The sequence below is a fragment of the Ptychodera flava genome, chromosome 3 (genome assembly GCF_041260155.1).
Source record: "Ptychodera flava strain L36383 chromosome 3, AS_Pfla_20210202, whole genome shotgun sequence".
NCBI classification, from domain to species: Eukaryota; Metazoa; Hemichordata; class Enteropneusta; family Ptychoderidae; genus Ptychodera; species Ptychodera flava.
Genome location: NC_091930.1, coordinates 16,061,011 through 16,075,209, shown reverse-complemented (window position 1 = coordinate 16,075,209; position 14,199 = coordinate 16,061,011). Strand labels below are relative to the sequence as shown.

Here is a 14,199-nt window from a genome sequence, read left to right as displayed (position 1 = left end):
TATAGAAGGAACAGAAATATAGGCGACACACTTATAAGCGCCAGACTTCACAAAAACTACAATAGCTCAAACTCAGGTTCACACGAACCTACACAAACACAACGAGATCAAACAGTAGACATTCTAGCTTCCCTACTTGAACAACAAACGTAAGTGGAACAACATATTACCAAATAAAAACAATCAACCATTCAACACGTCTCACCAATCAAAAATGAATTTTAAGCGACTGATGAAGAAAACTCTGTTTTCGAAACGTAGCGCCAAAGGATCGCAGTGTCGCAGCAATCTCTCCGCTCCAGTGCGGATTAACACAAGACACGTAGGTAACGGTACGTCTCATCATGGTTAAGCAACATTTTACATTAAACAGCCAAACATGATATACACTTATATTATACACAATATCATACACAAAACGCAAACAACCCAAATATGAACGATGTGTGGAGTTGCTTTCCCTTTACTACCAATACTATTTAATTCCCGTGTGATCTGTACACCTTCATCTCCCTTGGCTCGGCTCTCCCGCGCTGGCACACCCTGTCAATTCAGGCACGACTGTTCATCTACAATTTTGCGTAAAATAAACAGCATTTGGTAAACTGGTAATTTTACAATTACCAGCTAGTATTGAACCCCATGTTGAGTTTCACAACTGTGGTGACAACCAGTGTATCCTGGTAACACAATATCACCACACTAGATACAACTAGACTTCAAAGCATATTAACTGCGTTTGATATGAATAAACCGCCCACTTTTTATAGAACGAATGTTCTAAACAATGCGTAAGTTCAGCCGGTGGCTTTTAATGTGAAATAGGGAAAAGGTTATTGGCAAATTAACAACCAAAACAAAATGGATACATATTATGTGTTAGTTATACTGAGATTGCTTTCAATTTTATTTATATATTCAACACCATATACATTAGCATCTTGCAAAATTAGACAAGTATTGATTGGAAGGTGAAGTGTGTGTACCATTGTTTTACCCTGAAATTCAGACTTGTGTGCCTGTTTTATTAATAACTACAATTGGAAATGCCCTAAAATTGTTGGAAATTAGAAGAGAATGTACAATTTATTAGAAAATAAAAAAAAAATTGTATTGTCCAAATTGGACTGATATCGCGCAAAATGTGGTCATAAGTGTTGATTCTATAATACCGGGGTGGCCATTTTGGATTTATGCAAATTAGGCATTGTTCCACTCCTTGTGTATTTATTTATTTATTTATTTATTTATTTATTTATTTATTTATTTATTTATTTAACATTACAGACATTTGCACATTATAAAATCATGAAACAAGTATTGATTAGAAGACATAGTGTGTGAGAATACCATTGTTTTACCGTAAAATTCAGACTTATGTTCCTGTTTTGTAAATAATAACAATGGAATTATCGTAAACATGTCTAAAATATCATGAAAATGTACAAGGTACATGGAAATAAAAAAAAATCTCAAAATCGGACCAATATCGGGCAGTAAGTGGCCAAAAGCATTGAACCTATAATACCGGGCGGCCATTTTGGATTTATGCAAATTAGGCAGTTTTCCACTCCTTGGATTTTGGAAGACTTTTGATATGTTTTTCTGTGGGTTTTTCTGAGGTGAGTAGTGAAAAAATAAATTCTGTTGCAATTTGTGGTGGGTCATTTCGTATTTTGACTGGACTAACTTTAAGCCACTCGTTTTCGATATCAAGAATACGAATCAGGGGCCAGCCTTGATGTATCTGGTACCAGTAAAAACAAATTACAAAATATTAACCGTCACTTGAAATTGAAATCTCAAATGGCTGCCATCCATGTTTTAACTCCGTAGAGAAATCATTTGTTTTTAAATTTTCGTACAAATAAGCACAGTGAAAACTTTATTCACTCCAAGCGCTTCAAAATGAGCGTAAAGAATTAGTAAACTAAAAGAGTATTGTAAAAGTTTGAGAGTCCGAATGTCTGTCCCCGAGTTGCATTGAACCTTAGAAACAAACTATAGTATTCAGCTTTATTCTTATGTTGTCGAATAAAGCTTATTTGGTGTTACCATCGTGTCTCCGTTTCCGTATCTGATTTTCAATGAAGGTTTGATTTCTGTGAGATAGTTTAAATCTATCCCACATCTTATAAATAGCCGTCAGATAACCTGTGCAAACTCGCCGAACTTTGTCCGTGGACTCTGTACCGGCTCGCCAAATAGTATGTTTGATGTGCAGCCTTATTGTGACAAGCGAATTCTTGTCAGATGAACATTCTGTTATCAACCATGACATTGGACGTGACACATGCACATCCTCCGAGGACAACTTGAAGTTGAACACTGATCATTTTGATGATGACTTTGGGAGTGGACCCAGGAAGTATCTTACAGACTGGATATTATTGCTCGAAATACATTGGAATTTACTGAGTCGAAGAATACAGCCCATGGAGATTTATCGATAAAAGTTTCAGATTGTCTTACATCTAACGACACAGCCTAAATGCAGCAACGAAGACGGCATCGTCTATCAGAGCATCCGGCATTTGGTGAGAGAACTTGTCGCCTCAGTGACGCCATCCAAACACGTATAGGACGATATTTTTTTCTGAACCGGGCACATAGTCAGTGAATCTAAACCAACAGAACGTCCATAATAACTGTCGCGTAATGCGACTACACAGAACGTAACTTACAAACTGACAGAAAAAATAGTCCAATTTTTTTCGTCGTTCTTCGACAATCATTTTAAATAAAAAAGTTAACTCACCTACTATTCCCGGCACGAAAAGAAATATGGTGACAAGAAGACGAGAATCCATCTCTCGTGTGACATTTAAGTCTAATTTGAAAAAAAATCCTGGCGAGATACGGATCGCGCCACAGGTACTACTGACGCGATCAACACCACCGCACGCTCAGCACTACAGTGCAGTCGGCCAGATCTGCCCTCACAGCGAAAGAGTCAGTTTGCTTCGACTTTACAACTAGCAAACAGTCAATTAGGGTCCAAACGAATCCAATGCATCATTATAACAAAGATTGCTTCATCCAATCAAGCGCGCCTTTCTTTTCCTAGAAAATGAAATTGACTTTATAATTTGCTGGCGAAGACCAGCCTGTTTGACGGAGAAATGATGATTTATTTCACAAACATGCAAATGTTTGTGATTGGCAGAATTAGCGGGTGCTAATTTATTGATGCCCTTGGCAAGAACATTCATTCTCTTGAAAAGTCGAATGAATAAGCCATTTCAGAGAAAATGTGCAGAGGTCGAGTCCCTTTTGCGCAATTTCAAGTTATTGTAATTTCTACAGGGAAAAAAGTGCGAGTAATTATTTGATCCACTTATAAAAGTCAGTTCTCGCGTTTCGCCGCGCAGACTGCAACACTTTTTTTTATATTTCAAAGAGACGATTCTCTCGGCCGTGTCTTCGATAATTGCCCGACTTCTCAGTAGAATAGCCAGTTTGATTGGACTTGTACAATCACCTGAAACAGTTTCTATGCAAGAAATTAATTGCTGAAGACCACAGTGTATAACACTGACCAAAATGACTAATTTTCTGTACAATTCTGTGGGCTCTGACTCGATGCTGTAGTGGCAAATTGCTCGATCGCATTACACGTGCTGCGGTATTTAATTCCGAACAGACGTGCGCAGTTACTTCCGAGTTCATCAAGGCAAAGCGATATTAAAAACTAACTCGGAATGTTTTCTGAAAACGAGTATCAAACAGCTTAGGAGAGAAGTGACGGAAGTGACATTGCGCCAAGAATTTGACTTTTCTAAGTTCCATGCTGTGACCAGTAAACTACAGAAGGGCACTGCACTCCAACTCGATCGATGAGATTTCTCAACGGCAGTCCATCCGATCGCTGAAACAACTCACAATCTGTATATGTCGAATATGTTTTCCCTGTTTATAAAAGATAGACATTCAAATAACTACGCCAAATCAAATGACTTGTCCTTTCATCCATAGCAACGTCGTTGACAAAAAAAAGGACATTTCATTTTCGTCATCACAAAAAGTAATCTCGAAGCGTTTCTGAGTGATTAGCACTAATTCAATTACACCACTTCTCTTCATTTACATGCACGTACTCACTCAATAAGATCATCACCTGCCGCGAAATAGCGCTACTAAATTTAATCTTCTGAACAAACTAACTGAGATACTCGCCTGTGAACAGTCAATATTTAGATTCAATGGAACATGACAAAGAACTTTTTTCCTGACAAGGAATCGAAAAACTCTCAAATAACGAAAATATCACCGAGAGTCACCATGTAGTAATGTATTCGACACGTTCACTTAAAAGTCCATTTTTGAATGAACTGTATATTATTCATACCTTTGGTATGATAAATCACATTTTTGGCAAAGTGTATTTTGAAAACAGGCGTCTCTAAGGTGTTAATTGCAACACTCTTGAATAATATACTGGCTAATGTTGTAGATAAAGTCGATATAGAGCGGAGCGGATTTTATTTGATACAATTTTCCTATCGCATATTTCCATCTTCCCCTAAACCTTACCTTACCTGGTGTATATTACTCTAATTATCAATAACTATTACTGCTACAATTTTGTATCATCATATTTTCTTTGGATCTAAGTCTGGAAGTATAGCAGTATTTTTCTAAGAAGGCGGATCAATCGTTGCTGTAATAGTTTTACATTTGTTTAAGTCTCAACGATCGTTTGGATGGGTTCTTTTGATGCCTTCTTTCGCGAAGTAGGCTTATTAAGTTGAGAAAGTCTGGCCGGACATACGATACGAGTAAGCTACTTACAATCACACTGCCACTGCGCTATCACATTACTAGTATTCTCTACACGACCATCGTCAACAAAGCATTCACCGCACTCTGTAAGGGTAGAATGCGCCTCGGGGACAGATATTGCGAGTCTCACACTTGTATAATACTCTGTCTTCCAGATCATTCATTTCGGACATCAAAAACCAAAAGAATTTGATCAACTGTAGATTGTTTTAGGAAGTTAATTTGATCACGTACTGACACATTTAATTCAATTGGTAATACACACACAGCAATAACATTGACAATCTAACAATTTTTACTTTGACTTTCTCGGCTTGCTTCTTAATTCAGAATCATCTTGATTTTTTTTTCAGTGTCATAAATTTGGGGCAGTTTTTTTTGTGTGTTAAACTGTTGATGTTATAACTTAAGTCTTCCACCTTCTTACAATGTAAGAACGCATATAAAAACTCGGTGTGTTTTAATTGCGGAAATATTTTAGGGGAAGGGAAATGACACGATATATCGCCGCCAAAAAATCTGCTCTGCGCCCTCTGGAGGCTGAATGTAGCTGACAGAATTGAGCGCTGTGACCGTGTTTAAACGATGACCCTTTTATTTGTCGGTGACCCTTTATTTGTATACTTGATTTCGAAAAGGGTTGGTTTAAGGTAGTATGCGCCTCGAACTTGAAAGTGAAAGACTTAAACTTTTGCTCAACATTTTCTGTAGGGATTTTCCAACCATTCTCTTTCAAAATCAAGAATAAAAACGGGGATCATCATGCAAATTTTGGTTCTGGAGAAACAAATAACCAAAGATTTACCGATATTTTAAATTCAAAATGGCTGCCATCCCTGTGTTAACTCTATAAAGAAAAATAAAATACTCAAATTTCGAAAAACGAAAACTGTGAAAAGTTTTCTTACACCACCAGCTTTAAAATGAACCCTAACAAGTGGTAGATCAGAAAAGAAAAGTAAAAGTTTGAGAGTCTGGATATGTGTCCCCGACGCGGGTTCTACCTTAAGTTTCCTTGAGTGCAAGTCTTTTGTTAATTTCAACGTTATGTCAACACTGCCCTCTTGCGGACTCTGTTTACACGTTGAAACACAACGCATTTTGACAGCATGATTTCGAGATTAGCGCAACTGTATTCATAAACAGGAAATATATTATGGAGGATCAGTCAAAGATTATAACCAGCGGTCCTTAAAGGAATGTTCAAAAGTGTACAGTGTTGATATCAGGCCAGCGGTGCAAGGAATCCAGTCAGTTCCGATATTGCTTCAATACCGCATACAACATGTAGCCTAATCGCAAATACGTATCAACAAACTGCCACAAAGAAAAGTTTGTTCGGTAAATAATAATGTTTCACTACATGCAAGTCTATAGTCACAGGTGTTAGTTTTCAGTTCGGGAACTTACTGAAGATACAATGTAAGTAAATATTTCCAAGCGACAATTATATATCAGCGTAACATTTTTTTTCAGAACGAGTCAAAGTACGCTAATCTTGGAGCATGCCCAGTGACTAAATACGTTAAAAACCCTAAATATGCACAAAACGTCCACTCATATATGTTTCTGAGAATGAATAATTCGTATCGCAGGTATAAAGAAATGAGCAAAATTAATTTTGCAATAGACAGAAAGTCAGATTTGGCGGGGCTGTATACTTGCTTCCATAGTGCCTGTCGCTAGGCAACATCCTCTGTCGAGGTCATGCAGAGGTGAAAGCCTCAGTTTAAAGAAAAAATTATGTATATAGCAAAATCCCAATTTACTACATATATATTTGCAAGTTAAGGTCATAGACTGGTTTTAGAGTTAAAGTCTGCTCTGTGATTTGTGACTATATCTTGTGATGTATTTTCTCCCGTGCCGTCATTACTCATTGAGTAAGAATAACGAGGGTTAATTACACTTTATCGTCTCCGAAAACAAGTGAATGCTGAAAAAATGAAACTTTCATGTAATGGTTGCGTGTGGAAATAGAAGGACATTTGTGTGTGACACATAAAGCTATAGCTATCGGAACAAAATAAAATTGCCTCTTTGTCCCGAAGTAACAGTTTGCATAGATCAGTTTTAAATTCTAAAATGAAAAAAAAAACCTTGCGGTCACCATGGTAAACATGGGTCAAGGTAAACATAAGTCAAGGTCACCAATTGAATTAAATTCAGCTTCAAACCCCTTCTACCCAACATTAACGAATCTTACTTTCTGCTGACGCGAAATCTGAAACAGTCTCTGACGAAGCGGGACTGAGCTGTAAAATTTTGACGAAGGAAATGTTCAACCCAGATGTCGAAAGGGAAGAGGCTGCGAGTTGTCTTAAGGTTCAAGATGAGGTTATAGGCCAAAGGTTAACATATACCAGGTATGGCATCATGTCTGACTTCATTTACTAAATCACCGATACTCAATGAACCTTGAATATATTGTGAACTGTTTTGAAAGTGAGTAGGTGCAACGCCAAGCACTTTCTTTGTTTTTCATCTCTGAAGTTTGTAGCCATTTCAATAGATTGATCACTGTACTGTTGGCATAAAGTATTAAACGACGTTCCCGCATTTTTGCACGCATCCCGCGTTTAAATGTCCATATTGAAATGTTTTTTTTTTCCGTCTCAGACTTTGAAATACGTTGGAATGCACAATATTAAGGAAATCAAGGTAAAATAAATGACGGTTTGACATATATTAAGCAATGATACGGCATCGAGCGTGATAAAAGATCAACTTAAGTGATCAGTTTTACAATGGTCCAAAACGGTATACCTCTATCTGGGTCATCAGCATATATTTGCCATGAGAATGAAGGAAATTGCATTCAGCAATTACCCACTTTAGGACATGTCTAATATTCCTTGAAAACAGGCCGACAGATCCACTTGTATGCCCGCTCTGGATCCACGTGGAAAGAAAATGTATCACTTGATGATTGACCAGTTTTTGTCTCCTATATTTTGACTGGTGAAGTGATAATCTCTCTCTCTCTCTCTCTCTCTCTCTCTCTCTCTCTCTCTCTCTGCCAAATAGCTGACAAATAGCGTTGTCATCACCTAACAAGGCCCGTTCTGAGACTGTTTGACTTCAATGTTAGCATTTAATTTCACGATCTCCGCAATATGTCCAAATAATGAAGAAAATTGCAAACATTTATTGAAAAAGTTCAATCAATTATTCATTTATCGTAATAAATGATTGAATTTTGGGGAATGGTCGTGTATTATTTTCATGTAATTTTAATTTCCACTTCATCAAGATAAAATTGCAAATACTACAGTGACAAGGATTGCCATTGAATACTGAAAACTGGCGCAACGGTTTTCTGAGAAATGTTTTGATGCATTATATTGCTTTCTCGATGAAAACAGCTCCCGTTCAGAATTCAGGCCGCGTGCTGCTTTCAAAGATAATGAACCGCCACGTGCATCACAAGTAGACTGTTTGATCAATTCCCCTGTGAGAACTCTCTAGACGTTTTATTGAAAGTGTTGAGCGCGCGTCCTCGGAGACCGATTTCTTTAACATGTCAAATTACTCCCCGGCGACCGAGCCATTCACGAATGCCACGGGAAATGCGCCAGAGTGCCACGATGCTGTGTACCTTGCTTAAAAACTAAAAGCCGCCACCCACTTGTAACATCCTTGGAACATGTCACTGCCGAGTATGTGGTTAAAAGACGAACAGACAATCACAGTAACAAAGAGAGATACGAGCGAACCCAATAGAGACGGTTGCACCGATCTTATCGCTTCCGTGACAATAAACACCTTACTAATATGTCCTTAAAATAGAATATTGCTGACTGTACCCACAATGCTTTGCTTCGTGGCTTGCAAAACCTATTAAGTCAATCTACGGATACCGCACGAAAGTAACCTTGTTTTTGTTGTGGGGACGATCTAGTATTTTGTTGTGTTGTTTACCTTGTCATCAAAATGAAACGCCCTCTGTTGGTGTATTTGAACATATGTCGACGTAAGCGCACAGTGGACAAAAGAAGTAAATGAAACAGTGATATCAACATGCTTTTGTTTATCATTCAACTCTGATATTGACAGAATTGCTTGCTACGTTTAAATTTCCTTTTGCTGTCTTCTGTCGCTTTACTCCGTTTAATATTTCACATTGTAAATACCTCACCGAACAGGATACGCGGCGCTCGACTCACAGAAAACGGTCAGGAAATTGAAGTGGTAAAGAGAGCTTCTTTTTTTCAGAAAATCCCTTAAATTTCTTAATGTATCAATTTGAGTTTGACGTTTAAGAATTGACCTATTTTATTCACTAATTGATTGGATGTTAGTATGAGGTCTTACCACTACTCACGTCGATCAAGTTTTAAGCATTCGAGGTGTCCGTCTTGCCTTTTAGTACCGTAGAGGGCGACGTGTACATGTACAACATTGTAGCGTTATAGTTAACTTCATACCGGTTACACATGCAATTACCAAGTGTAAAGGATAGCTTGTGATGACATTCTGTGGCTTACAGAATTGTGCAGATGATGATGATGATGATGATGATGATGATGATGATGATGATGATGATGATGATGGTGGTGGTGGTGGTGGTGGTAACAACGAAGACCAGAAAGACAGTGATAATATAAGTCATGGAACTATTTAGCACACCTGATATGAGCATTGCCTTACATGTACATGCCACCACTTAAGATCAAATTAAACCTTGAACTGCTAGTCAGTCAGTGTATGAGTAAGGCAGTCAATCAGTCAGTCAAAAAGTCAGTCAATCAGTGTATGAATAAGGCAGTCAATCAGTCAGTCAGTCAGTCAGTCAGTCAGTCAAACAGTCAGTTCGTTTATTTTTTATCAGTTCATATTCTATGTAGTCAGGTAATGAGCAAAACTTATGTCGGACTTCGTACATTCATTTCTCTTCAGAAGTTCGTCATGCCTTTAATGACAGTGTATCTATTGGAGTATAGTCCTGTAGACGCGGTTTTCCCCCTAGTACAGCTTACGGAAAATCTGTCATTTTCAGGTTCGTAATGCGCGTTGTATAATGAGCATGGCAGACAGCAGATTTAGTGCCAAGCAAAGAATGTGACAGATAATCGTAAATTGTCATTGATTTATTTAATGCCACAAATCAAACCAGCTTAAGCAAAGCTTAACATACCAATTGTGCAGGTTTTGTTACTTATAGTACGCATCACCTTCGTTGCTATGTATTCACAAAACGTTAATCATGAAAAAACATCATGATTTCAACAACCATTTCTTTGCATTGATTTTCGCATTGGTCCAGACGTTATGTCGTCATTTGACACATAAACGCCGGTAATGAAAGGGGAATTACTATTTATATTGTTATTATTATTATTTTCATTTATATCATTAATTCTAAGAAAAAGAGCATAACACATATTTATCGATGTTTTACAAATGAAAAATAAAATAAAATAGCACTGACTAAAAAGATGGCTGTTTAACCCTCGTTGAAAAACCCAGTTCTAGCATTTGGTTTTTAGACTGCAGTAAGTTCCAATGAGAAAACACACACAAAAAATGCTCCTTGACCAAATTATTGCTTATATTGAATTTGCCACGGAGCGGTATGAAAGGTAGCTTATCAGGTATCCCTAGTAACAGATACAGTTCTGTTCTGGTTAAGAGTCTTATCCTCCTCGCTACAGCCCGCCAATGAATATCAACAGTTGCGGATGCACTTTATCGCATACACTTTCCTGTCACCCGTCGCTCTCTGATTAGGAAAGGAGCTCGGCTGCGTTAAGTGTCGCTTCCAGTATTAGTTGTTCGCACATGCGCATCCAGCTACTGTCAGCATCCGTACACAAACTGTGTATAGTCACTTGTTGAGACTGCCAGTCCCGACTTCACTTGGCACGCTTTCATCGAACGAGAAAGCACGCCGACCATGATTCGTCTGTGGCAGTTCCAGGTAAACCGTTACTTTGTTACTCTGGTAGAATCGTTTTTTCTCGCACTTTTTTCAACCCCATTTCCATTCTGAGTATCAGACAACAACAAAAAAGGGCCCCGCATATGCATTGCTGCGCCTTGTCTTTATTTGTTCATATGGTGCATTGCTGTGGTCAGCCGATCGGCTCTCTCTGTTGACAGTCTGGATCGATGCCGTGTGTTTTGTATGATTAAGAACGTTTCATTCTACTGTGGACACTAGTTATCGCCCTTTTATTACTAATAACCAAGTACAATTTGCACAAGAGTGAGTCACTTGCCTAGAGCTGTAAGCTTAACGGTACTGGCTTAATGAGTCTTAAAATGTCATTTCTGAGTGTTTCTCATATCCACAGTGTTTTTTATTATGATTGCATACACTACTAAGAGGAATTTCATTCAATCTTGGTAGAGATAGACGCTTTCTTATTTTATCTTTGGCATTTACAAGCTTTTCAATCAAGAATGTCATCTTCTATATATGATTTAACCACTCAAGAGATTTTCATTATATGACGTCAGAGAGGAGAGTCGCAACGTGCTTTCTGTGCGACAGTGTTAGTCTCTCTTTTGTTCTAATTCATATAAATGAATCGAAAGACAGTGCTTTTTGTTGAGTGTCTTTAAGGCCAGCTAAGTCTTATTTTGCTCGTCTGACTTTCTACGTTACCGAACTCCCTCAAAAATAACATGCATCAGAAACGCTGCATTTATAAAAAAAAATTCACTTTACGTGGAAATTTCAACAAGCCATAAGCTTTGAGTTGCGCGTGACTCCGCCAGCACAAAACATTAAATTTAAGTACGTATGTTGGTATTAAAGAGTCCGTATGGAAACACCATCGTTATTTTACTGCGTGAAACATTGAAATGCCAACTTATTTCAAACCTGCATGTGTTTTTGGATGCCATTTTGCTTGGATAAACCCAAACTTACCATAACGTTTGGAATACCTACCGTTGAAAATCTCAGAAGCGCGAGCGAAACTGTCGACTGCCCCCGTTGTATAGGAATCGGATGCATGGGACCGAACAGGACACCATGTAAGAATAAAATGTCATCTTTTTGCAAGTTCAGCGTCTCTAGACAGCAGTAAGCAGTGACGAGATACATGTACGATGCAATTAACCCTCTCCATCTTCCAATATTGGAGAGCAGAAATATTGCAGCGGTGCTTTGTAACTATTCTCTGAAAGGTTTTTTTTTCACCGGAACGTCTTCTGGGGACGTTTTGCCATTGGATTAATATTCCAAGGCAATCTGTGTCGATTCTTAACTATGGTGCTTTATTGAGAAGCTCCCAACGCCCTGAACTCGATCGCCTTTCGGAGATAAACGTGATTCGGATGCGCGAATTTCATTTTCGTGCGGGCTTTGCAAGCCGCTAAGCTAAGCCGCATTCTTTGTACGGCCTCGTTATTCATTTCGTGACGACTGCCGACATATGGCGATTTAGCCGAGCTTTATCAGTATTCCATGCGGACGTCGAAGTTTCAATGGTTCTGTTTTGAAAGCTTTTACTCTTGGGTTGTATAAAAAAGTGCAATTATGTAATGCGGAGACGTTTCAATGAGCCGGCGGCCTCTTTCCAAAGCACGATCACCGAAGATACACACTTTCGGGTTATGTTTTAATGTTTTCCGGTGATATACGAGGGCAGCAAACTACTGCCGACAAGTTATATTAACATGTTCGAGTATCTCAAGTCCGCAATAAAACTTTGGTTTTAAAACCTTAAACACCAAAAGTGAACTCAATTATAGCATTTAAATGACGCCACTCGTGAGTCAAGATTTGGTAAAATTTATGTCGTCCCGTCTCTATGAGTAGACGAACCTTATACTAGTCGAGCAAATAACGCATTCGAATGCGGTGTATCAAAGACAGAAGACTGACGCTAGCTTTGTACGAATAAAATATACATATTGATGATGTTGGTTATTTTTCGCGTTTAATATTACTCAAATTATGCCTCTTATTGTCTCTAATGTAATGACAGTTAATTCTCCGTCGAGATCAGTAAAATGTTGACAAAAATAAATTGTTCCGAAAGTATCATCAAACGATATCACATCATCACAAACTGACATCACATTCTTCGCATAGACGCCTGCAAATGAGGGTATTGACTCTTATGTAAAGTTATTCTGGATTCGCGTTACTTTTTTTTCGTAATATTATTTTTTATTTCTAGCTTTAAAACGCGGCATGAAAATTAATAGTTTGAAGTATCGCTTGAAATTTTACGGACGGTCTGCTGACTCGTCATCATGAGTGCTCTGTAAATGCCGTAAAAACTCACATCACTTCAACGTACCCACTTTCCCTCGATTCCATTTTATTGCCAATAATAAAAAACCTCAAAACCTTTCATCCAGATGTTTAATAATGTATTTTTGCCATTTACGCATAAAAATAACAATTGGCTTTTCTCAAACCTTCAAATTTTACATTTCTGCCTCAGGGCTGTTATATACAGCAACTTTACGAATAACATCCACACCGCTATGTGTTTATGATTCTCGTAAATCTGTCGTTGACTTTGAACGACGATGCAAGCCCTGCTAATCAAAATCAAAGTGTCTCTTTACCTCTCTCTGTCACTCTCTTATATGAAAAATGAGAGAGAGAGAGAGAGAGAGAGAGAGAGAGAGAGAGAGAGAGAGAGAGAGAGAGAGAGAGAGAGAGAATATATGATCTGGTATTACCAAGTGATATAATGGTTTATGAAACACAGAATGATTTCAATTCGAGATAAATCCGTGCAGTGCAATAAGTCCACACACGACGGAAGCGCCTCAATTTCGCCAACAGGTCACGTTCACGAGAGAAGCTGACTTCTTAATCAAGAGCAATTATTTGTTGTGGGAAATTGGTGTGGTTTAGTGGTGGTGTAAATCATACAACGCTCTCGTGCTTCGTGGCTTTTTGAATTAGGTCACGTGAGGTAATTTAACTGAACACTCCACCGACAAAGACACACGGGATGTATTCTGAGACGCCACTAATTGTGGCAAATAGACAAAGGTAGGCAGATGTAACTACTGGAAAATGCAAATTCTGTGCGAAGTATTCAAATGAGCTTCAGCTTCTTGCCAAAAAAACTTTTGCAACTAAAACAAGATAAAGATCTATAAGAGATATAAAAGTCGCAATACAAATTCAAAGAAAGAAACTACATTGTGTACAATAATATCTGTACTCTAAATTGACAAAGTCTGTCTTACGATGATATCCTGTTCTTGAAGTGTTGCTCTACAATCGTTTTTCTCACATACAAAGAATGTTTTTGTTCATGTGGGGGATTTGTGAAGTCGATGCGGGATTTAACGTGCAACAATTAACGTCTGCCGCGTATTTTAAGGGATTTACATGTAGGTTTGGGGCCACATTTCTAAGATATGCTGATTCGATGCGTGTGAATGTACGAGCATTCCTTTCCATGGCGGTGCCTATGCCTGTTTTAAAATCCCGGT

The 14,199-nt window shown here is 38.2% G+C and overlaps 2 protein-coding genes across 3 annotated transcripts in view; one reads left to right on the top strand and one right to left on the bottom strand.

The window, feature by feature from the left end:
- The window catches only part of LOC139129632 (adhesion G protein-coupled receptor L4-like), a 33,639-nt gene extending 30,647 nt beyond the window's left edge, over nucleotides 1-2,992 (bottom strand). The window contains exon 1 of one of the 2 annotated variants that reach the window (XM_070695294.1): nucleotides 2,759-2,992. In XM_070695294.1, the coding sequence (XP_070551395.1) occupies nucleotides 2,759-2,810 (52 nt within the window). In that variant the 5' untranslated portion in view covers nucleotides 2,811-2,992. The remainder of the gene's footprint in view (nucleotides 1-2,758) is intronic. The other variant, XM_070695293.1, reaches the window with a different exon arrangement.
- A 7,626-nt stretch (nucleotides 2,993-10,618) lies between these two features.
- Nucleotides 10,619-14,199, top strand: part of LOC139129631 (adhesion G protein-coupled receptor L4-like) — a 61,064-nt gene continuing 57,483 nt past the window's right edge. Inside the window, exon 1 of the mRNA XM_070695292.1 lies at nucleotides 10,619-10,702. Coding sequence (XP_070551393.1) covers nucleotides 10,679-10,702 — 24 coding nt within the window. The 5' untranslated portion in view covers nucleotides 10,619-10,678. The remainder of the gene's footprint in view (nucleotides 10,703-14,199) is intronic.